Genomic DNA, 24,394 nt, shown 5'->3' with positions numbered 1-24,394 from the left:
TGTCCATTATCTTAATATGGGATGATTTACCGGGAAAACAAATGAAGTCAGGACAGGCAAGGACTTCCCAAGAAGTGAAAGCCCCGGGTCGCTATTCTGTATTGATACCAAGCAAGTAACAGCCCTACAAGTAAGTACCAAATGCTGAAATGAAAGCAATCACTTCTTGTAACTTCAGCAGCAGAACAGTCTGCACCGTGTGTGAACACAATGAGAAAAAGTAGCATGAGGCAAACTTGTAACCTGGTTTATCAGTATAGCATCAAAGTGTCTCTTGATGGACAGGATCTTTGCAAAACCACTGTGATGTGCAATTGCATACTGGGGGGGGGGGGGTGTTGGTTTTTTTTTGTTGTTGGTTTTGGTTTGGTTTGTTTTTTAAATGGCCACTTAGCAGATTAGTTGGTTGCTTCTGGTTGCCGGTTGTGTAATTGTGCATACAAATCAGGCATTCATTTGTGCCTTCATTTTTTCCCTTTTTTATGCTGTGTCCCTGAGCTACTTTGGTTTCTAAATTCAGGCCTTACATATTTATCTGTGCCATTCAATTAGACCACATCCCCAATGCTGCTATATAGTTTCACAGTATGTGGGAAATTTGGTAATTAAATGCATGCAAATGCTGCAAGAATAGAATAAATTAATTTTTCTTTAATATCAGCAAGCTATTCTGTGATGTTACTAGAGATAATGTGACCAAGATACTGGCTTTTCTTTCCCCCTCTTGCCATCTTTTTTGAGTGTTTATTGTTATTACTCTAGAAACACCTGGTCAAGTTCATGTGAAAAGAATCCTAGCCCAGAATACGCTGTGTAGTTACATAAGGAGGGAGATCTATACTTAAGTTTTTTGGATCTCCAAATAAAACCTGAGATGGAAACAGTGTTTGATGAAGTTCTACATGTGTGGTGCAGCTTTAGATTTGCATGTGAATCAAAGTGAAGCAGTTGCAAGGAATAACCTGAAACCACTTGGAAGGATGCTTTGCACTAGATGTTCTGGCTTTTGGAAATACCCCAGGTACTATATTAAAGGCTGGGATCTCCAGGTATTCTTAAAAGGAGGACTCTGTTATTTCTATGGTGTATTTATTCATGAAGTCCACTGCAATCCACAGAAAGTTGTGATTCTCGGTTTCGGAGCATGCCCATTGCTGAGGCTGGGTAAATGTGTCCCAGCTTGTCCTTACGGGTGGGAGCATGCCTCCGTTTCAGTGACACCTCCGGCTTCTGTGAACTCTTCCCACGTGAATACAGTACAGTGTTCAAAGCCAAGGTCTGTAAAGACCATTGGTGGCTAATATCATGCTAAAATAGCTGAATTTTAACGATTCAGTCCTATATCGTATTTTTCAATGAATTTGAAAGTCATTCTTCTTTCAGACATTCCAAATCTTTAATATATATTTTGATGCTGTGTGCATGTTAGCTTAAAAAGATTTGACCTTACTGATGATTTTTTTCCTTACTTAAGGGACCTTATTCCACATAGCTTTTGGATTCTTTCTGTGCCATACATATACTCATAGTTATTTTGCCTTTCCTCTTGAATTCGTTGCCGCTTTGGTATTTGGGTTCCTCCCTGAAGTGCCAAGCCATGTCAGGGCTGGGTTGTATTCCAGCCTGCAGTACTGCAGTGCTGTTGCATCAGTGCAGGGTTTCTGTAATTCCTCTCCTCTCTTGGCCTCCTCCTGGAGTGTGAAAAGCTTGAAGAGGTACCAGTGGCTCAGAAATGCAATATATTCTTATTGCTGGTTCTCGAGCGAGAGCTTGGCAAAAGGTGCAAAGCTGCAGAGGGTTTGTAGGTGGCTGGATTCAGATAAACGAACTTCCTCGCAGCTCTTGTCTTTTGTAGGAGTGGGGGGAAGAGAGCAAGGTGCTCTCTGTAGGGACAGTGTAGAATCCTGTCAGAGGTCTGTGCTCCTTTGCAGGTTGGAAGCTCTGCAGGGTATTCCTCAGCTGTGCTTCTGTACCTCGTCTGCTTCCCTTTTTTTCTCTTTTTATCATGGAGAAGTGCTTGTTTGCATTGCATCTGACGCAAAGAAGACTCTGTGTCTAACCCGCATATTATAGAAATTTAACTTGCAGAAATTACTATTGTACTTGATGAAAGTATTTTAAAATTATTTCGTTCTTAGGGCCTGAAATGAATAGAAACCCTGATAATTATATATATGTAAAATGAAAGGGTGATATTTGACTTCCCGTAGTAGAGATGTGGCATGCTCCGGAGTAGGAAGAGTTGAGCCCACTGAGGTCTTGGTCCTACCTAAAGAGGCATTCAGGGTGCTCCCTGGCACACCTATTCTAACGCATGCTGAAGTCATTAAGGAGACTTCTCCTTAACTGCAATAATATCTGATAGGACACGAAGGAGCATTTTTTCCAAAAGAGCTCAGCATATTCCGTGCATGTTGCCTACTGCACTCGCTCATAAACTCAGCCCCAAGTTACTCCTCCTTTGTGTTGTATCGAGGGGAGTACTTTGCTAAACACCTTGTTAGGAGGGTAAGCAATGTGGTAATACCCAGCCCTTTTTAGACAGGGCTGAACGCCTTGTGCCGACCCTGGGAATAGAGCTGACTGGGAATTTTTGTCTATTAATCAGTTTGCTAGAGAGCAATGACTGATAGAATCATTTTTGCAGGAAAATACTGTTTTTGATAAAGTTGCCTTTCAGAACGGTTTCTGTAGTCTAGAATAGAGTTTGTGTTCAGGAGACACCCCAATAAGGATAGCCGTCAGCGTGGTCGTTGGAGATCTAGGTCTCCGTGCCGGTTCTGCCTGTAAAACATGGGTGAAGCAGCGCGGCGGGCAGGGACGGGCAGGTTCACCCTGTGTCCAGCACTTGCTGTGCATCTGCCTGTAGCTTGTTTTGGGACTGAAAAGCAGCAGGTCTGCTTGCCTCGCTCTGTGAGGCCTTGAAGACCGGCGTTGCCTTTGGATTTTCAATGCTATATGCTTGTCTGTCTGTTTTTGCAGTGACTGACTTTGTTCTGCCTGTGCTGTTTGCTTCCCTGCAGAGCTGACCTGTCCGGGGTGCAACATAACTAAAGAAGCTGCTGCAGGATGAAAAGATGGCAGCACGGCTGCTCGCACCACCAGGCCCTGATAGTTTTAAACCCTTCACGCCGGAGTCTCTGGCTAACATTGAGAAACACATTGCAGAATTAAAAAAGAAGCAGCGTCCAAAGCAAGACAGCAGCCACCGGGATGATGATGAAGACAGCAAACCAAAACCAAACAGTGACCTTGAGGCGGGGAAGAATTTGCCTTTCATCTACGGGGACATCCCAAAAGGCCTGGTTGCTGTACCACTGGAGGACTTTGACCCTTATTATATGACCCAGAAAGTGAGTCTGCAAGAAAGAAGTCGCTAAAGCACCTTTTTCTTAGGAAATTGCAGGTTTGGGTATGGTTTAAGTAGAAGACAAAGAATGGAGTCTTTGGATGGGGCTTGTTTGGTTGGTTGGTTTGTTATATATTTTTCTTTGAGGTTTAATAGAGATTATATGATCAATCTTGAAGCACCAGCTTGGGTGGAGTTAGGACAACAAGTTCTGGAAATTAAAAATGGATAAAGTTGTCCTAATGTGCCAATTTTAACCACGAAGGCAATAAGAAGAATTTAATTGAGGGGTAACGGCTTTAAGTGTGTATTTCATTACTTGCATGGAATTTGGTCTGAAGTTGATCGTTACGAAGCAGTGGGATATAGAATCATGACAAAAAGAAGTGAGATAAACCAATTAACTGGCTTTCATCTTCATAATTTTAATTTTTTTTTTGTCTGTGGAATATTTGTCTGTGGAATTAAGGTGATATAGCAGGAGGCATTTATGGGTGCCGAGATGTATTGAGAAATGAAGTGGTGAGTAAGCAAACACTATGCTGGAAATGGAGGGGAGGGATCTTCTGGTGAAATAAGGAAGAGCATGATCACTGGTTTTCTTAGAAGGCTGGATGACTTAAAATTGAGGTTCTTTTCTACTGTTTAATTTCATTGCTTTCTTTGATAGGAATTTAATTTGAATAAGCTGAGATAATTACCATCTATAACTCAGGCTTAGCTGTGCCACTTGAGAAGCTGTAGGTTTGACCGTATATGTGACAGCAGTTGTGGTGTGAACATTCAAAACTTGGGCAGAATGGCCGTCATGTAAAATCAGTAAATTGTCATGAGTAACAAAATGTTTTATGACTTTGTGTTGGGCCAGACATTTCTTGCCATGCTCAGAAGTGATTCTGTGACTGGCAGGGCATTATTCACATGAAATCAACTGAATCTGCTGGTAACGTTTGGTATAACTGATCATTCTTTTCTGTATTTATGCTAGTGAATTTAATGCTTATTTGTTGTGTCAGTGGTGCTAGGAGTACATGTACCATCTCAGAACAGGGCTTCTAAATACGGTGATTTGTGTCCATGTTGAATACCAGGCAGACTGCTCTCCAGGTGGATGTTATACTTAAGGAAATGTATTGACAGCAACTGTTGCTGGTAAGAAGGTAGCTTAGGTTATATCCCTCAGAAATATTTTCTTTATTAAACAAATCTGGTGTTGCCTGGTTTTGGTGTGGGCAGGCTGTGAAAAAAGACACGTAGTTCCCAGGATCTCTTTGGTTGTGTGTGGCCACTTGCACCCAACCAAAGTAGTTGTTATGAAATGTCGCTGCAAATCCAAGCAGGAGTGTTTTATGCCCTCTTTGTGTTCATGTAGTTGAATGGACAGTGTAGGTGGGAGATCTGGGCCACGTTCTTTCTAGCTAAAATAGGAGAGCAGTGCTGTGGGCAGTGCCATGTCCTGGAGCATTGGGCAAAGGCGTCTTGGTTGTTTCAATGTTCCACCAGAAGTAGGAGGCAGAGGGGAACCCCGTTAGCCCTCACACTTTATCAGTCTCCATATTTGCCTCCCGACACAATGCTATTAATAAATCTTTCATTTTTAGAGAAAAATAAGCCACATTCCCAACTTCGAAGGCATCTGTCATGTCTCCAGAAGAGCGCCATACATTTCTGCGTGTAGCCGCTTGCAGAGTTTCTGCTGGCTCGGTGTGCCTGCCATGTGGGGATGCAAGCTCTCTGTGGAGCTGGAGCAGCTGCAGATGGAGGGGAAGGTTCTGGAGATGGGAGACAAACTCGCGCAGCCCTGCCAACCTCGTACTTGCTGTTCTGTGAAAAGAGCCTTGCTCTTCCCATAAACACTGGATTAACATTTTACTGGCTCTGTTTCTTTTGCATCCACTTCAGTATGGCGACAGTTTAGGTGTGTGCTACTTCTTTGCTGCTTCAAATAGTCAGTGACTTCCCACAAAGAATTTTTTTTAAGGCCATTAAAAAGGCCCTTCTCTGAATCATCAGGAATTGCGAATCTGCTTGAATCATGGGAAGTTTTCCAAGATTTTTTTTTTTTTTCCCTCTCCAGCATTTGCCAGAAGGCTTTGCATCATAGGTCTTTTCTTTTAAAGCTAGATGTGCAGCATGCATAGGAACGAATCAGCTGGTTGCTTTTCCTTGCAGTAGGACACAGTGATCTTGGTTTATCTAAGGAAACTGAAACTGCATTTTAACTGAGAAGCTGAACTTTCCAGTGGCCTGTTAACTGATATTTAAAGGAGAAACAGCGTGACCTAGAAACAGAACCATGGTACAGGGAGTCAAAAGTCCTCAGTTCAGAGCCCAGCCCTACAAGTGATGGTTTTGTCCGAGCTACTTCTCTTTTCTCTGCTCAGTTTCATTTTGCAAAACAGGAGTAATGACTCTTAGTAGAATCAGGAAAGTCCCTTTGCTCACAGGTAGCAGATTTTGGAGCTAATTTAGCTCCTTTTTGTCTTTATGTGAGTACCAGAGAGAATTTTTTCATGATTCTTTGTTTTGCAAATAGTAATCGCCTTCCAATTCCTGGCCTGAAGCCCATGGTAGAAGCAATACTTGCCCATGATATTTGTTGTGGAAACGTCAAACATTTCAATTAAAAAACCCGAAAGGCAGGTACATGAACTTCCTTGTTTCCACGTGCAAACAAAATTCAGGAAAGCTACCTATGTGAGCATCCCTCACAATGAAAGCAAAGCAGCTGATTGCCTCGTAGTCTAGTCTTGCTTCAGTATTTGCTTAAGCAAGAGGTAAGGACCATTGTCCTCTTTTCTTTCTGCAACCTTATTAGTATTCCTATTTTTTTAATGTTTTTCCATCTTTTAGACCTCTCTTTTCCTTCTCTTCCATTTATGGCCTAGGCTATCACTCCTACTAAACAGCTCCTCACCCTGTTCTTTCCCACTGAATGTGACTTTTGCTAGGTTGTGGTCGTCTTCCTCAAGTAACTTCCATTTCACTCAGTATGAATCTCATACTTTCTACAGAACAGGGTAAAGGTGCTAATGCTCTTGCAGTGGCTCCATTTACGAGGCAGTAGAAGGTCCCCAAATATTCTGGGCATTGACACCATATATAAGCTTAGGTGGATTGATTTCAATGGAAGAATCAACCCTGCCATTGCAGAAGATTGTCTGTACCTCCGTGAACATCCGAGGCTAGAGTGGGATTGTCTGAGGTCACCTATAGCTTGCAGATGAGCACCTGAGGATCTTTCTAGTGCATATGTGCCAATGGAGTGACTTGCAACTTCAAGTCACATGCACGGTTTGGAAATGGGCCCTCCGGTCCAGAATGTCACCTTGACTGTGTGGACCTGGGAAAATTACAGGGATGTGAGAGGCCAGCTTGCAGGAGGCATGTCTGGCTCTAGCATGTGCTTCAAGGAGCCTTGCTTGTGACTTCTGTAGGGCAAGGTAACGGCCCTACAAGGTCATGATACAGTTAATGGGTTTTGCATTTCAGTGAAGTCACTGAAACGGAGGGAAGAATCGGGACCACCTCAAAAATCAGCCTTTTGTCCTTATTTCCAAAAGCTAATTACCTTTTCCAGGTCTTGCGTGTTTAATGTTATTTTTCCTTCCATCTCTCCAGTAGGCTTAAAAGGAGCAGGAAAAGTAAGTGTGCCTTTCCTAGCTCTCCTCCCTGCTGTCATGGTAGAATGAAGAAAGGAAAGTGTTATCGCTGTCAGATGTCTTCTCCAATCCTTTCTGGGTGTTGGGTGGAAGGCAAAGTGTGACGGAGTTGTTTGCTGTTGTATGGCTGTTCATGAGATGACAGATAATGGTACTGCTTGCATCCAGTCCCAAGTGTTGCCATAGCACGTAGAGCTTTCATGCTGTGATCAGGGTATGCCAAGTGTGGCACGGACCGGGAGGCGAGAGAATCTCTGCTGCAATCACTTAAATAGCTGCAACCCACTGGTGATGAGTGGAAGGAAGGAGAATCATTTCCGCTGCTGAGGCAGAATGAATTTCCTTACATAGGCAGATTGTGATGTTGTTAAAACTTAAATCCAGATCAGTTTCTCCATACCGCATGTTGAACAATATTTATTTTTTTAAATATATCTTTCAGGAATGTTTTATTTGATAAATTTCAAAAAGTATCAGGAGTTTTTCCTATGTTGGGCTTGAAACAAGAGATTAAAGCAAGAGCAAAAATGTGGCAGATACTTTTTCCCCTGTAGAGCTTTTCAGTGGTGAAGAATAAGTTGCTAAGGAAGAATAAATTTGTCCCCTTTTGGGGGGAATGGAAAAATAAATATTAAATTACGTGGTTTCTGTAGTAGGAAGTACACCTCTATGAGCCAAAACAGACTTGAAAAATATTTTGCATTGATGTTTAATTCTGTATATACTTCTTCAGCCTACAGGGTGCCAGAGTTCCCTGTAAATTAATTTTGAAAATAGCTATGTTAAAGTAACTTGCTCAAGGTGTCATCAGAAATTTGTCGCTCTCTCTTGCTTAACATTGGGAGTAAGGCAGTCATCATGTTACTGCTGTAGGAATATGGTTCCATATGTTCTTAGGCTGTTCATAAAGCTGTTTTCGTCTTAAATCTTCTGCCCACTCCTCCTCGCTTTTCAGCCATTACAGAAATGCTTAATGTGAAACCTACATGAAGCAAGAGTATTTTAAATCTTCATATAACTGGAATGTTTTTTGCCATCACTTGATCAATTCTGTCATGCTCTCCAGCATAGCTTCTTTATTGCGCTATTTTGCAAATTGATTTAGAGAAGACTTATCTTTTGTGATCTTACGTCTTTTTATATGAGAACTATTTTGAAGGTTTCTACAAAGCATGGATTCCCAGCCAACTTTAAGAAAACTAAAGTGGACAGAGCCTTTTTCACAACTCTTTTAACAACAAACTGAGACTTTTGAAAGTTCAGCCAGACTTCATCTCCTAGAAGAAGACTGCAAAATGCCTTTCTCCAGGTATCACCTTTCTCTGAGTTTTGAGCTTTGCCTCAGCAGATCTTAAAAGGGCTTAAGGATGTTCTTGGACCTGAACCAGCAAACATTTTAAGAGCATGCAGCCATTTTGAAAGCGAGTTTTAATATGTCAGCAGCATAAAGAAAAACTAAGATAAGGTTTTAAATTGCCAAACACTTTTTGGCTTTGTGCTCTTCTTTCTATTGATGAGGCCAAGCAGAGATTTACCCATGATTTTTTGAGCTACACAGGAGAACTGGAGCAGCGGATCTTGGAACCATCGGAATCGATGAGCAGACTGGAATGTACAGCACCTTATTTGTGTTACAGTTGTACTGAGAGGCCCAGTTATGATGGGCTTTATAGACAGGAATAAGTTCAACAAGCATTATGGTCTGAAAGGAGAAAGCTGGGCAGAGCACAGAAGAGAAAACAAGGAGCTGCCCTATGTAAGGTCATGTAATAGATGAAGGACTAAGCTGGCAAGCAGAATGTGGAGTTCATGCTTGGTAGGCGACTGCCCTGATCATTGGGTGAACGAGCTTATATTACAAGAGGGAATGCCAAATTTCTGGGTCGATCCTTGTGAAACAGCTATTGAAAATGTATGTTCCCTTGTAATCACTCCAGCGTGCCAAGGCAAACAGTCTTTGACCCTCCACATAAGAGCATTTTACATCCACCTTCCCCGACTGAGTCTGGCTTGCTTTTATAGCACAGGTCGAAAGTCTTTGGGTTGGTTTACATCTGTGAAGCAGCGTGCATGTACCTGTATCCCCATGTGAAGAATGGTTTTAGTTCTGGCTTGCTGAGCTCTATCTGAGCAAACCATAGGGCTCCTGCACAGCGATTTTTCCCATGTAGAAATGGATGCATAATGAAACTGAGCCACCTCACAGAGCCACTGCATGGGGTTTGGGGGGAATTTCTGTCTTTGTGCAGCTCACCTTGTGCCTACATAATGTTCAGCACAGTCATGTTGGAGATTTCATTGTTTAAAAGGTGTGGTAGAGTTGAGAGCTCAGTGTTGTGCTAGGGACACAACTGAAGCCCGTGAGCATCCGCGTGATGAGTATCCTGCTCCGAAGCCTCTGCAAGGGACAGTGAAAGAAGATCTAAAAATTAATGGTATGTGAGTCTTGGAAAGTTTGTGCTGTCAGGGAAGGAGAGACAGCTGGTTCTTAAAATCGGGTGTCCCTTGACCACTCTGTAATCTGCAATTTTGAAAAACTTATAGGCTTTTAGAATATTGGTACATGCCAAGGTAATCTGTTCATTAATTCTTGATGCTGCAATTTAAGAGCTGTCCAGGGTTGTCTTTAAAGTGCTTTTGTTGGGAGATGCATTAGTGGTTATGCTAACTAATCTTTCTCACTCAGTGCTGAACCACAATCTGATTTTGATTTCCTTTTCAAATAATTTACTGCTCAATGGTCTAATTTAGCCAAATGAGCGAAGATACGTTGTTTCACTTACTAGGAGGGAAATGACAAATTTCATAAGAGTGAGTCTCCTGGGGAAGCACAGTGACTGCGTTGGCAGAAAGCCCTTGTGGATTCCCTTGTGTTGGACTCCGGGAGGCTCGGGTCTGTGCCAAACGGTGGGCTGGTGCCGGGGAGCGAGCCTGCAGCGAGTCCAGCTTTGCTCTATCCCCCTGCAGCAGTCTGGGGTTCGTCCTGCCTCGCTGATGCTGCGGCATCCTGGAGGGAATGTAAAATGGGAAAATGGTGCCGGGGAAAGGGCTTTGGCTTTTCAGTGCACACAAATTGCTTTTATTCCTTCAAGTCGAGTGGTAGGTGCATTGAGCGTGCTGGTATTAAGCAACCACAGTTCTAATTTTGCCTCGCCAGATGGCTCCGTGTGATTCTCCCAGTGCTTTTTGATATGCATGTTCGCTAGTGGGGAGATGAAAGAGCAGGTCTGTATTTTAGGGCTGGAGATGGAGAGATGAGATCGATGCTGCCTCACGTTTACATGATTCATTCCACAGGTTCTGTATAAAGTAGCGAACCTTAACATCTTGCTAATTAAAGGCAATGAGAGCACATGACTCTGCCTGGAGTTGGTGCACCAACATGGAATGTGCTCAAAATTGCCAATGAGTGGGGACGATGGGTATCTGACTTGTGTCTGCTGGGCTGGGGGACTCTACCATGACGTTTTCTTTCTGCTTACCTGTCAATCTTTCTTTGCAGGTGAGGTGCTGTCTTGTAAAAACATGATTCGTTGTGGTAGCTGTTAGCAAGGTTTGGGAAGGAGGCACAGGCTACATGAACACTGTGCCATAAAGATGGTCTTGTACACTGGGCGATGGCATGAAGTCTGGGTTCAGCTGCCAATTGTGCTCCCAAATTTGTGGTCCTTAGTTGCTTTGGGCCTCGGTTCTTATCTGTTAGACAGAGATAATAGTGTTTCTACACTTGCATGATGAAGATGTGCACTCTTGGATGGGAGATTTTGCTTCTGCTCTGTCTGAGGTGTCTAGTAAAATGGATGGTTTGGAGTGGAATTATTCATGATGTACTGGGAGGTATGTTTTACCCTAATGGGAGCTTCATAAAGGAGATTATTCTTTAAAAAAGCAAAAAATGCTATTTTTTACCATGGAAGTTGTTCGTCTTTTAGTACAATTCATGCTTTGATTTTCATGCATTAACTCTCTCTGTCTCTCTCTCTCTCTCTCTTTGTTTCTCTACAGACCTTTGTAGTACTAAACAGAGGGAAAACACTCTTCCGATTTAGTGCCACACCTGCCTTGTACATTTTAAGTCCTTTTAATCTGTTTAGAAGAATAGCTATTAAAATTTTGATACATTCATATCCTTTTTATTATTGAGTTATTCTTGCCTTTGTATATTCATTGAAAAATCTCTTACATACTGTCTTATTACTCAATTCAAATAGTGTATCTGAATTACAGTTCTGCACCTGGTGAAGTTGGATTGGCCTCAGAGCATACATTAAAACATGCTTTTTTGAATAAAGAAGCATGGTCCTTTAGACACATCCAATCAAGTAAACTTTTCATTTATTTTCCCTGCTAAATTGTATCTGTCTGTGTCTGTTCTTCCATCAGTGCACAGACATTGATAAGTTTTGGAATAGATATGATTTCAGGTTATACTTCACATGAAGAGGAGTTGAGCTTTAACTAGCTGCTAAAATGGTTAAAAAAAACCAGCATCTGGAGAAGGAGCCAAAGATACCTTATATGTAATTAGACCCTGACTAGTTTCTTGCTCTTTTGGCATCTCAAACTTCCTTCTAATGGCAAGGCTATTCCAAAATGTTCCACTGCAGGGCTTCAGACAGCTCTGATAGCTTCAGAAGCATCATCTGCATGTGTTATTAGGAGAGGAAAAAAAATAAAGTAGTATATTGAATGAGCTGCTTTGCCCTGTTTATTTATTTATTTTTTAAAAGTGACTGTAAAACGGAAATAAATTCATTTGTTGCTTTAGAGGCTTCTATATACTTACTTCCTGCATCTCCTATGAAGCAAAAGCTTTTCCATCTTTTCAAAGTTAACTTGGGATCTGAGGCTAGGAATGTTTTCTTTGGCTTATCTGTTGCTTCTTGTAGACTTTCCTCCCCTCTGTTATGTGCTGGGGGGATGCAGCTGAGAGATGCAGATCTGTCAGGTTGAGGCTGAGATGCTGGCAGTGGATCTTGGGCCTTGATCTAAGATCCATTTAAGTCTGCTTAAACAGTTTTGGAAGTCAAAACAGCTTTGAATCTGACCCTGGATTTCACCATTCTGCTAATAATTCAGTAGTTAAAATCCACTCAAACTTCTAATTCTGAAATTGTGCTGTCCCTGCAACACTCCTCAAATCAGTTAGTCCAGCACCTTCCATCTGCAAACGTGACACACAAGATCCTGAATGCACAGAGGGAGCAGAGATGTTTGGAAAGATTCGTAAGATTTTCTCCAAGCTAAATCCTAGGTGTCCATGGATTGCAACGCTGCTTTCCTGTTGGATATGTTAGCAGACAATGTATTTTGATGTTACTGAACAGGTGGAATTATTTGGGGAGACATTTTCATTTAGGCGTGTGATTTTTGAATTGCTAAGACATACTAGAAAATATAAAATAAATTGAATGGTGACGTAAAAATACTCTTTATATATGGTCACCCCGCTCTTATTTCCCATGACTGCTGGAAGCATCTTGGCTCTTATTTGTAGTCCACAGAGAATAGACTGGAAATTGTTGTTGACTTTTATTGCAGCACAGTGATCTTTAGGGAGCCATAAGGTGATGTAAAGAGCCACACTAGTATCCCTTTGATCCTTGACTTTGTTCTACAGTATTTAGCATGATCATTATGTGCACTATTTTGACCAACTGTGTATTCATGACTTTTAGTAACCCACCTGAATGGTCGAAGAATGTGGAGTAAGTAATGCTTCTTGTGTTTTTAAGAATCTCACAGAATGTTGTTTTTCTTCTATTGCGAAATCTGTTCCTACTCACGTTTAAGTTAGCATGAATACAAGTTGTCTTTTATATCCACTTTGTTTAGACAGAAGTGTTTGTAATTCATCTTTTTTCATTACTAAAATGACATTTCTACAAACTTCTCAGTGCAGCTTTCTTTCTTCCTCATAACAGGTATACATTCACTGGTATTTATACATTTGAATCACTTGTGAAAATTATTGCAAGAGGTTTCTGTATAGATGGCTTTACTTTCCTACGTGATCCGTGGAACTGGCTAGATTTCAGTGTGATCATGATGGCGTAAGTTGTGTTTTCAGATTATTTCAGGTATTTGTGGCATGTGGGAGGGGATGAGACCTTAGGAAGAGGGTGGGTGTGTAAGGAAGAAATAAATCAAGAAAAAAAGAAATCAAGGAAAACTTAAGTGAATCCCCGAAAGATTTCTTTCTTGATTTTTCGAAAGAAAGCTTTAGCCTGACACGGAGTCAGATCTAAAATGCAACTCCATGGGGTTAGTGGAGTTGCTGGTACAAAAAATATGATTTTCTGAAAACTGCCTTTATTAATATAAGACTTTATAATAGTGCCTAGCATTTTAGATTGCTCACATGCCAGAGTGGCAGCTTGTTCTGTTAAACATAGGACTAGGCCCCAAACTTCTTTAAATTCTCGTCTCTACCACTCCTTCCTTCCTTGGGCTTGCATGTTAAAATTTCCTGGGATGCAACTTAAGGTTGAACAGTTACTAACCCATTTCTGATGAAGGTGCAGTGTCAGAAAAGGAGACGCTTTATTTTCCTTCCTCATTCTTTTCTCTTGTGCCAGATCAGCTTACATTGGTCTGATAATGAGGAGTTCATGGGGATGTCTGAATTCACAGCTGAACCAGGAGATGCACGCTAGATTTCTGGTTTTTTCCTTATTGGCCTGCGTTGATCGTTGCTTAGGCTTAGTACCGCTGGTGAAAATCAGGCGTATGTCGCCAGTAGTCTTGAGTTGCTGGTGGAAGAGATTTTTTTTTTTTTCCCTTTTACATTTGTTTTTGGAATATTGCATGTGTGCATGTCTGGGCTCCCATAGTCAACAACAGCCGATGAAAACTGAGGGATCATGTAGGAAGGCTCAGGAGCCTGATTTTCAAGGGTTCAGAGCACTTGAATTTAATCATAGTAAAATGCTTTCATCGTATAAAATGCATTTTTTGGGGCTGGATTCTGCACCCAAGGTTGTTGATTTTCTGGAGTTTCTGCTTTTTCTACTTGCCTTTTAGTTGTGTATTTAAATTATATGCAAAGAGTTGGACATTGAACACAAAAAGCAAAATAACCGATACCTCACTGACACTTTAGTTTTACTTCGGAATAGATGGGGATCTGCTGTGCACAGTGTAAACACGCCTGTGTCGGTGAGGCTCCCAGTTCTGTGCACACAGATCGCATTCAACCTGTGAATTGGTTCTTTCCTTTCTTTGTTGATCAATTAACAAGTAACAGCATGCCAGCTTTAAAAGGCCCAATGCATTGGTCTTAAATAAATGTGCTAAATCTCTAGTTGATGTAACTGTAACCTCCTTGTTTCCAGTGAGGTTGCCTGTAGACTTCAAATACAATCCTTTTTTTGTGTCAAGGGCTAGAGCAACCCTGTGCGTTATTTAAATCCCACTAACAGGGTCTAAGTTTTATGAAGCACTTGTGGTGGCCTTTCTGCACCAGGAAGAATTGTGCATTTCTTTGCCTTTTCATACCATGTTTCTCCCCAGACAGCACAGAGGAAATATGCTATTCAAAAGTTGTGATAAAATCTAACTCCGTTAACTTTGCAGTAAGCCTCTTATCCTCTGTGTATCTCAGGTTTATCCCCTTGTAAAATGGGGATAATCATACCTACCTGTGGCTCACAAACAGGTAGTAAAGCATAAAGGATTAAAATGAAGGACGCTAATCAAAGCAAAAGATGATCATGCTTTATTAAAAACATGAAGTGAAGTGAATATACCTGAAACCACTGAACTGAGGTGATGTCACCAAGTCTCCTCACATATTTGACAGTTTTACAATTACCTTCTTCTGGAGAGATAGCGTTAAATTTTCAAGTCCTATATAGGCGAGAATGCAAGTATCTAACCGTGCACCTGGACAAGCTGGTTGCAGTATGGAGAGACTTAAACTGTGTTTTGGCTCTGAAATTTTCTGTCTCTCTCTTATAAATGCCACTTCTAAAGCATTTTAAATTACAAGCTGTTTCCTACAAACAGACAACTATATGAAAAGGAAGGTGACCCCAACGGTGCCATTAACTCTGGTTTAATTCTGCAGGTATATAACAGAGTTTGTAAACCTAGGCAATGTTTCAGCTCTGCGCACTTTCAGGGTTCTGAGAGCTTTGAAAACTATTTCTGTAATTCCAGGTAAGGCGGCCTCCGGTTGGTGTTAGCTGTTGGGTACAGGCCCCTGTGAGTGATGTATTGCTTTGTCTGTAGTTGTTGTTTTATTTTGGTGTGTGTATTGTCATTGTGTTTTTTGTGTGTGACCTCCCTCATTGCAGATATGTCACAGAGTTTGTGGACCTTGGGAATGTCTCAGCATTGAGAACTTTCAGAGTTCTCCGAGCTTTGAAAACTATCTCTGTTATTCCAGGTGAGAACCGTTAAGCATTAAAGGCTGGTCTTGCGTGTATCTCTTTTCCGTATCTCCCCTCCCGTCCTGCATTGCTTATTTCTCAGAAATGGCACTGGGATATTTTTGATGGGCTTTGCAGTCTGTAAAAAAAAGAGTAGTTTGAAATTAAGGCTTCTGGGCCATCAAATTATGGGATGAACAGTCTGCTGTTCCGTACTTCTTTAACCCTGTCTACACATGTGGCTATCCAATCTCTGAAATGAAAGCCAGGCCTAAAGTTTCACATGAATAAAGGATCAGGCACTCCCTTCCTCCTCAAGTTGAACGGTTTCTTGCTCAGCATGTCATCCCACTATCCTCAGTGTTTCTAGAGCTGTTTTTAGGAATAAGTTTGTAAAGCAAGTGAGCAGAACCCAACCAAGATTAAAACCTTTCTGCGTGAGGCTACTTCAGTTACTTGGAGTCAGATGGGATCTGGCGCAGGTTGTCTTCTAGGTGATGACAACAAGCTTGCTTCCCCATCTTCAGAAAGGGTTGATGCTGCCATTTAGATATAGACTAAGCTAAATGGAGCGTTGGCATGACCAGCTTTTGGATTTGTATGGTGTACTGGAACCGGTTGTCAGCTATTAATGCAATAGTGTGTGGCCCAAAGTACTGACTGCACTTTCAGTAAGCCAGAAGTCCCAATTCATAGACCTGTCCATTTCATGTGCCCCCCCCAGAGCTGGACTTTGCAGGACCATCACTTACAAAGCTACTTCTAGACTCTTAACTCAATCTGGGTGTCAAAGGGTAAGCAATGGCCCTTCCTTTATTGTAAGAGACCATGGAAGCATTATGGACTGAGAATATGATTCTGATCCTGAATTCTTGTATAGAAAAGTCTCATGCAGATGGTTTCTCAAAAGCATCCTTAATTTTAAGGTCAAGCTCAAGACTCAGTTTTCATAGGCCCTGAAGCATCTGTAGTTTTCCAGTTTTCAGGTGCTTGACCTGTCTCAAGGTAGGCACCCTAAATAGTCACTTGATAAGTGTTGCTCTTCTATTTCTTTGTGTTTTGTTTCTTAATGCATTAACTGATAATGGTTCTTTTGCTTTCTCAGGCTACACTTGCATATACGTTTGCCAGAAAAGAGACTATGGAATTGTAGGGGCCCATCACTTTTGTCCCCATTCCAGACTGCTAAACCCATCAGATGTACATGGCTGTTGTGCATGATGTTCTTAAGTGGCACCAGCTTTCCTTGCACCGAATGAGAGTATGCTAGAATAATGTTCTTACTTAGCCTTCCTTAATGTTTGGCAGTGCACATACAAAGAGCAAAAGATATTTGGTAATTGCTGTTTAGCAGTGCACTATACAGATCTGAAGTGCAGTTGTGATTCTATCAGCCTGCGACAGGTATTAACTGGCTTGCTCAAAGAAAAGCATCAATGTTAAAATAAGTTTCGTATGTGTTTTGCTTTCATAATCGTAGCAAAGTGAAGATGATGCAACCTTAATGAGCTGGTTACTGAATGTGTGACAGCATGCCTTGTCTTCCTATGGAAAGGAGCAGAACAGTTCAGTTTTGTATCATTCTCTCCATACTACCCAAAACTAATGGAGTTTTCCTTTTATTTCAAATGACAGCAAGGGGGGTGGATCTGAGCTCTTCTAAGTTCAGTGCAGCCATACTTTTTACTAAAGGGATGATTTGCTGCACACAGCCAAATGTTTGAATGTCAGGCACACTGAACACATCCACAGCTGGAACTGTAAATGGCAAAACTTTGGTTATTTGTATCAGTTAGGCTCTGGGATAGGATTGCCCCAGCTGTGGTTCTGCAGCATGTAGGTAAAGTGCAAACATTGCTCCCCTCTTGATTTTGTGACTAACAATATGAGGAATGTAAGGTATTTGTGTAATTAGCCTTTTGGGTTATTTAGTATGAACTTAGGCATAGGGTGCTGTTTATGGGTTGTAGTGCTATCATGTCTTGGGGAAGAAGTGATATTTAGAATACACTTAAAATATAAAGGAGTTCCCCTTCTGCTTCAGTGCGTGTAATGGAATGGGAACTTTTAACACGGTGCTGAGCTAATGAGAAACTTGTCTTAGTATTACAATGAGTGCTAACTACAACTTCTATCAATAGTTGGAATTATCCTCAGTGTGGTTTTTAGACAAGATAAAAATGGGAAATATTACCAGAACATGACATGCCACTGGACAAAATCCCATGCAGGTGGAGGGTCTGCATGGATTTGTGTGACAGGAATAGACTGTGGCACCTACATGCTAAAACATCAAAATATTGCTTTCATCTTATGGCTTGGTAGACCATATTAAACTCTGCGGTGATCTGAAGGTATTTTTTTATTGGCACTTGAGTTATTGGTATTTTAATTGACTAATGCCATCAGTCTCCATGCATTGCCAGCCTGTGACACACCTACATTAGATGGGACCCAGGGGTGATCTGGATCTGCAGTACAAGGCGGCGATTGCTTCAGCTGAAAGTTGTTGTATTTGTCCTGTGACTGGACTGGGAACACTCTTGCTGCCAGTTTATCATCTTGGTTCCAAACCCCATTCTCTTTATATGCCTATGAGAGAGCAACATACAAACTAGAAACACAAACGCTGGTGTAAATGGCTGCATGTGCAGAGTGGTGCATATTTGAGCAATGGAGATGAGCATGCAAACGAGTGTTGTAATGGTTATTTGTCTGTCAGAACTAACAGCAAAAAACTGCTTTGTGTTGGAGTAGGGCTTTGGCATTGATTAAAAGTTTTGAAGATTGAAGTGAAAGACGTTTAAAAAAATTATTCCTCCATAAGAATTCCTTTTTATTTATGTATTTTTGAATCTTTATGTTGCTGATATGGATCAAACCTCTGCTGGTATAGAAAGGTTTCTTGTCAAAAGTTTTTTGCAGAATGCTTACTTGGCCTCAGCCAGAGACTTGGATCTGACTGGCCCTGAATTCAGCTGGAGCTCTGATTTTTAATATTTTTCCCCTCTCCTTCCTCCCTTCAGCCTCCTTCGCTACTCATTTCTAAATGCAAGATCATCCTACTTAACATCAGAAAGGTTGATTAAAGGGCCCTAATACTGTATTGTTTCTGCATCCAAAATTCTTGCTTGTTTAGATCTGTCTCCTGAATGCATTAGTGCTGCATTCTTCCCCCAGTTCATGGATGGTTCCTCTTACAGACCAGACCGGTTTGGAAAGCCAGCAGTATTCTTGGCTTATGCCTGAGGTTACTTTTATTATTGAGCCTTCCCTATTAACGATCCTGACGGCCTTGGTAAAACCCGAGGAGCCAGCACTCTGGATGAAATCCTGCCTTACCCGTAACAAAACCCATGACCTGAATGAAAGATTCAGCTCCTGCAAGGAAAGGAGAAGCGCTGAAACAGTTTAGTTAAGCAGTAGAAACTTAAGATGTAGACAGTTCAAAAGGTATTTGATCTTTGTAAGTTGTCGTAGTTTGTGCCAATAAGCCAGGCTTAAACACAACTAAATGTGTCCATGGAGAGGTTTGTAGCAGTGTATCTTAATTTAACATCTTTGTTTAGACAAACCCTGCTTTCATGGCAATGACTCCCGAGTATGCTTTGCATCCTCTGCTGCAAGGCTCAGATATTCTCAGGGATGAACGCTGGTATTTTGTTTTGTTCTAACTGTTGCTAGTTCACCATTGAAACCGGTGAGCTTGGTGCATTCATCACCTTTATTGTACTGTGTGGAAAAACCTAAATGCGAGTGGTGATTCCCAGGAACCCAGCCATTTTATAGCAACAATCTTTAGCCACCATATAGCAGTTATAAGGTACTGTATGTATTTGAATTTTCAATGTCTTTTCATTCTACAGGAGTGATTTCTAGTCTTGTTTTCTTCTCTGCAGGCTTGAAGACCATTGTGGGTGCCCTAATTCAGTCTGTGAAGAAGCTGTCAGATGTAATGATCTTGACAGTATTTTGTCTCAGTGTCTTTGCTCTGATCGGGTTGCAGCTGTTTATGGGCAATTTAAGGAACAAGTGTGTGATATGGCCAATTAATGTGAATGAGACTTTCCTGGATAACGGCTCTAGGGGCTTTGACTGGGAGGAATACACCAACAATATGTGTAGGTATTTCTGCAGTGATACTCCCTAAAACCTTCTTATTTGGCTTAATGCTGCTGACCAGGATTTCTGACATGGCTTATAATGTGGTGTGTTCAGCTTTGCGCAGTAAAAACCCCTTACTCAGATATTTTTCAGTTTTTAGAAACCTGGCCTTGTTAAGGTGTTTCTAGTTGGGTTCATCCTTTAGAAGGTCTTGGCTGTGGTCTTTTAGCTGAATATTTTGTCAAAAAAGCTTTTTTTTTCTGTTTTGTTTCCGATTAAAAATAGATTAGCTATGGTAAATGGGAAGTAACTCTCTGCCCATTTAAATCCCTGGGCTGAACGTCAGGTCCTTCACTTAGTTTTGCCGAGTTCTTCAGAGAATGCACATGTAGTTGTTGGTACCTGTTTCTGCTTTGCAGCATCCTTCCACGCTGGCAGGATTTCAGAGCTGTAAATGATGCTGCGGATGATCAAGGAACCAGCCTCCAAGTTTTTGTAACTTAATTTCTTCCTCCCTTCTCACTTTGAGCTTCTCTACTGTGCAGTCAGCTAGTTTAAAATCTTTATTCAAAATGCTGTACTGACTTCCAGAAAGGTGTTTAAACTCAGGCACAGTTAGTGGGGATAATGTTATTTAAAGCTGAGTTAGTTTACTGATAAATTTATCAGTAGGGATCTAGAGGGCTCTTAAGTGAAGGTTTTTACAGTGCTATAGTATGTTAAATCCTCTAACTCCATATGTGTGTGCATGTAATCTTTTCTTTTTCATCTTCTTCAGCAAATTTTTACATAATTCCTGGCGCCCCTGATCCTTTGCTCTGTGGTAACAGCTCAGATGCAGGGTGAGTGTTGAGCTTTATTAAAAGTGGAGACTCTAATTACTGTTGATGTTGGCTAATGATGGCAAAACCTTTGGAATATTTCCTTTTGCTTCCTTTGTTGGTTCTGGTGTTATTTCACATGTAAAAAATTTCACGTTTCTTAATCTAATTATTAATCCATTGTTACTGTCTGTTTGACTAATATAAGGTAAGCTGAGATCCTTCATGTCCTCTCAGGAGGCAGGTACCTGTAACGATGATTAGTAGTGGCATTATTTCCCTCTGAATCCAATCATGAGAATCATCACAGAAGTAGGGGATGGAGGTTCAGAAATGGAAACTTTCCATGTGCTATTACTTCCAATTGGTTTTTCACCCGGTCCTTCAGCTCTAAAGACACTTACGGCAAAAGCTAGTCCTTTCGGCTCACGTTGGGTGAAAAGCCTCACATTGCCGCATCTTGTTTCCATAGGACAAAGATAACAGGGCTTTTCTGAAATCCTGTCAGTCTCCTTGTCTGCTGTTCTCACTTGACACAGAAAGCAAAATGCATGCCATTTGTTACGAGAGTTGTGAAAATCTCCATTAAGCATGGATAATGTGCATGTTGTCAACTTGCTCTATCCCTTTTACTGCCTTGATGCCCTGAAATGGCTGTCATCTTCTTCACAGTCAATGCCCGGAGGGTTACACGTGCATGAAAGCAGGACGGAACCCGAACTATGGTTACACAAGCTTTGACACTTTCAGCTGGGCTTTTCTGGCTTTATTTCGCCTTATGACTCAGGACTTTTGGGAAAACTTGTATCAATTAGTAAGTAAACACTTTGCTTTGGTGTTATGCAAGATGAGAATTTGGGGACAATACAGGGAAGGAAAACGTGACAAGCTTTATTTTATTCCTCCTGTCTGAAAGAGTAACTATAAATAAAGCTGCACAATGAGATATCGTGTGTTGAGGAGGAAGGGGACATTACCTGTAAGCGGCTGTTGTACTTCTAAGTCCAGAAGGGGTGGTAGGTCCTCAGTGTGTGTACAGCTGAACTGTGAATTAATTCTGGGAAAACCTGGCCGCCTGCTGCAGCAGACCGTGAGCAGTTCAGCTCTGCTCACAGGAGATGCTTAGGCGCTTTGGAGGGCAGAGTGTTTTCTGGTAATCTGAGGATCATTTGGGGATCTTGCTGAAATGGCTTTTCTTCTATTTTGTTTTGTTTTAAGGGTGTCTAAGCATTGAGTTTCACACTGTATTTCTGAATCATTTTCAGTCTGCATCCGTTGGATGTTCCCTTAAGAGAAGAAGAGGGATGTCACCTTTTGTGTTTATGGCTAATGAATGTGCAGTGTCTTAGTGCTTTGCAGTGGAAGTGCTGAGACGTTAAATATTCAGCACCGCTATATTTTCTTAGAAGCATTCAGGTCAAGAAACTTGGGATCCGTTCATGTATCGGGTGTCACTCTGAAATTGCTTTCCCCTTTCCTTTTCTCTTCCCTCTACTGTCCTTTTCTACTTCCAGACCTTACGAGCAGCAGGAAAAACCTACATGATCTTCTTTGTCTTGGTGATCTTTGTGGGATCGTTCTATCTGGTTAACCTAATTTTGGCTGTGGTAGCTATGGCTTATGAAGAGCAGAACCAGGCCACATTGGAGGAGGCAGAACAGAAGGAGGCAGAATTTAAGGCCATGTTAGAACAATTGAAAAAGCAGCAGGAGGAAGCACAGGTGAGTGGTTAGATTGTATATTTTTTGATGCATTTACATATTTTAAGATTTATTTGCCTGTTATTACAGAGCAATGATGTATAATAAAAAAATGCAGCAATGCCATGGCTGACTTGCCCTGGCATCACATCCTCTGTTGACCGGGGTTGACATTGTGCACTATCTCTTCCCTGCTGCTGCTGGTTTTTCCTGAATTATATGCAAGCTTGCTGTGTTTATTTTGTGCTGGAAAACTCCCTTCTATTAAGGAAATTGTAAATGTTCCCAGAGTTCCTAGTTAAGTGTGGGAATATCTTTGCAAGACAGACAAGCACATCTTTGTCATTCCTTTATCAAATGCTTATAAACAAGGCTGAGGGATGGACTGAGAGAGATTTTACTACCTGCAACAGTAGACTATAAAAATTTTTACAAGTCCTGGCTGCAAGTTTCTTCCAAGAGAAAGAATAAGCATCTTAATCCTGCCCCAAAGACTTGTACTTACATGCATTAAGCCACACTCTTTCTTAAAGCAGAAAATGGAGTATTAATCATGGTAATTTCTAATTTATTTTTCCCTTCTCTTGCCTACACCCTCAGGCTGCTGCTATGGTCACTTCAGCAGGGACAGTCTCAGAAGATGCTGTGGAAGATGACGGTGGGGGGAGGATGTCTCGGAGCTCTTCAGAGATTTCCAAACTCAGTTCCAAGAGCGCCAAGGAGCGTCGAAACAGAAGGAAAAAACGAAAGGACAAGGAACTGTCAGAAGGAGAGGAGAAGTGTGACAATGAAAAGGTGTTCAAGTCTGAATCTGAGGATGGCATGAGGAGGAAAGCATTCAGGCTACCAGATAACAGGCTAGGAAGGAAATTTTCCATCATGAACCAGGTAGTTTTCATTTCCTTTGCTAACATTTATGCTTGCTTGTAGTCAGGATAATGTTCTAGTTTAGATCCTGATTAGCATGTCAAAGCAATCCGCCCGCTATCTTAAACTTGCAGCCAGTCAGGAGGACACTTAACGGTGCAAATTTACAGCCCTTGCACACACTTACCCTGGCATAAATTGTTCCTTAGAGTCGAGGTCTAACCAGATAACTTCACTGACGTAGCCCAGCCAGCCAAGAGTGAACAACTCTTAAAGTATTGCCAACAACTAAGTGGTGATGGTTTGTGTAGACCTGGTGAGGGAGCAAAACCAGTTTAGCAGCACTTGACAGCACAGCAGTGCTTTGTTTCCATACTATTCACGCTGTTATCATTCTTTCTTTTCTCCCTCCCAGTCTCTCCTCAGTATCCCAGGCTCCCCTTTTCTCTCCCGACACAATAGCAAGAGCAGCATCTTCAGCTACAAAGGGCGATTTCGTGACCCAGGTTCAGAGAACGAGTTTGCTGATGACGAGCACAGCACAGTGGAGGAAAGCGAAGGCAGGAGAGACTCCCTTTTCATCCCCATCCGCGGTCGCGATCGAAGGAGCAGCTACAGCGGCTACAGTGGCTACAGCCAGGGCAGCCGGTCCTCGCGGATTTTCCCCAACCTCCGCCGAAACGTGAAGAGGAACAGCACGGTGGATTGTAACGGCGTGGTGTCCCTCATCGGTGGTCCACCTTCCAGCATGCCTGGGGGACGCCTTCTGCCTGAGGTGAAAATAGATAAGGCAGCTACCAATGACAGTGTAAGGAAGTCAATGAGTAGATAGCGTAGGCATGGCGGTCTGTCCTCTTCTCCTCTCCTGTATGCCGCCCTTCAAGTGAACCAGACTCCCTGGCAGAATGAGAGTCAGTCTGTCTGACCGCAGACGATAAAGTCTTTATTGGATTAAACACCCTGTGCTTTAACTTCCCCTTCCTTTTCTTCTCAAATTTAATGACCCACCTCCTTCTCCACCTGGCTTCCTGGGAAAAAAAGGCTTGGAATTCAGTCCTTAATTAAAGGACTAATAATAGTAGGAACCCTTGGTATATGTCAGGGCGAATTCATAAGGAGCTATTTAAAGCACGGGAATGGGGAAACCAACCAAAGTTTGTTGCAAATGTTCTCCACAATAAGATAAAATATTTGGGGATTTAAAGGGAGGTACAAACAATCTTTTAGCTGTCACTAAATTTCACAAGGGAAGCTCTTAGTAAAAGAAGGATTTTTTTAAATATTATTTTTTAATTTTTGAATTTTCCTTGACTGACTTTTTGTAATTAGTTGACTGAATTGGTATTGAGTAACCTTTTTAGCGGATCAATGTTTCAGAATGCGGGAGAGAAACAAAGCTCAAAAAATAGATTATTAGTTAGCGGGGCATAAAAGAATCTGGGTAAGATTGAAAGGACATCATTTGAGAGATACCTACATCAATTGTTTCTGAGAAAAGTCTGGTTACCGTGCCTATAAA

General features: G+C 41.6%; 1 protein-coding gene across 2 annotated transcripts in view; it reads left to right on the top strand.

Moving 5' to 3' along the window:
• The window catches only part of SCN8A (sodium voltage-gated channel alpha subunit 8), a 59,951-nt gene that overhangs the window by 8,238 nt on the left and 27,319 nt on the right, over nt 1-24,394 (top strand). The window contains exons 2-12 of one of the 2 annotated variants that reach the window (XM_052809832.1): nt 3,024-3,353; nt 11,017-11,136; nt 12,631-12,719; nt 12,936-13,064; nt 15,309-15,400; nt 19,283-19,504; nt 20,266-20,329; nt 20,981-21,122; nt 21,823-22,029; nt 22,609-22,896; nt 23,291-23,683. In XM_052809832.1, the coding sequence (XP_052665792.1) occupies nt 3,078-3,353; nt 11,017-11,136; nt 12,631-12,719; nt 12,936-13,064; nt 15,309-15,400; nt 19,283-19,504; nt 20,266-20,329; nt 20,981-21,122; nt 21,823-22,029; nt 22,609-22,896; nt 23,291-23,683 (2,022 nt within the window). In that variant the 5' untranslated portion in view covers nt 3,024-3,077. Of the gene's footprint in view, nt 1-3,023; nt 3,354-11,016; nt 11,137-12,630; nt 12,720-12,935; nt 13,065-15,308; nt 15,401-19,282; nt 19,505-20,265; nt 20,330-20,980; nt 21,123-21,822; nt 22,030-22,608; nt 22,897-23,290; nt 23,684-24,394 lie in introns of those variants that run through there. The other variant, XM_052809833.1, reaches the window with a different exon arrangement.

The sequence above is a fragment of the Harpia harpyja genome, chromosome 15, assembly GCF_026419915.1.
Source record: "Harpia harpyja isolate bHarHar1 chromosome 15, bHarHar1 primary haplotype, whole genome shotgun sequence".
In the NCBI taxonomy this organism is placed as follows: domain Eukaryota; kingdom Metazoa; phylum Chordata; class Aves; order Accipitriformes; family Accipitridae; genus Harpia; species Harpia harpyja.
Note: the sequence above shows the minus strand (reverse complement) of the source record. Positions and strands in the feature narration are given on the sequence as shown.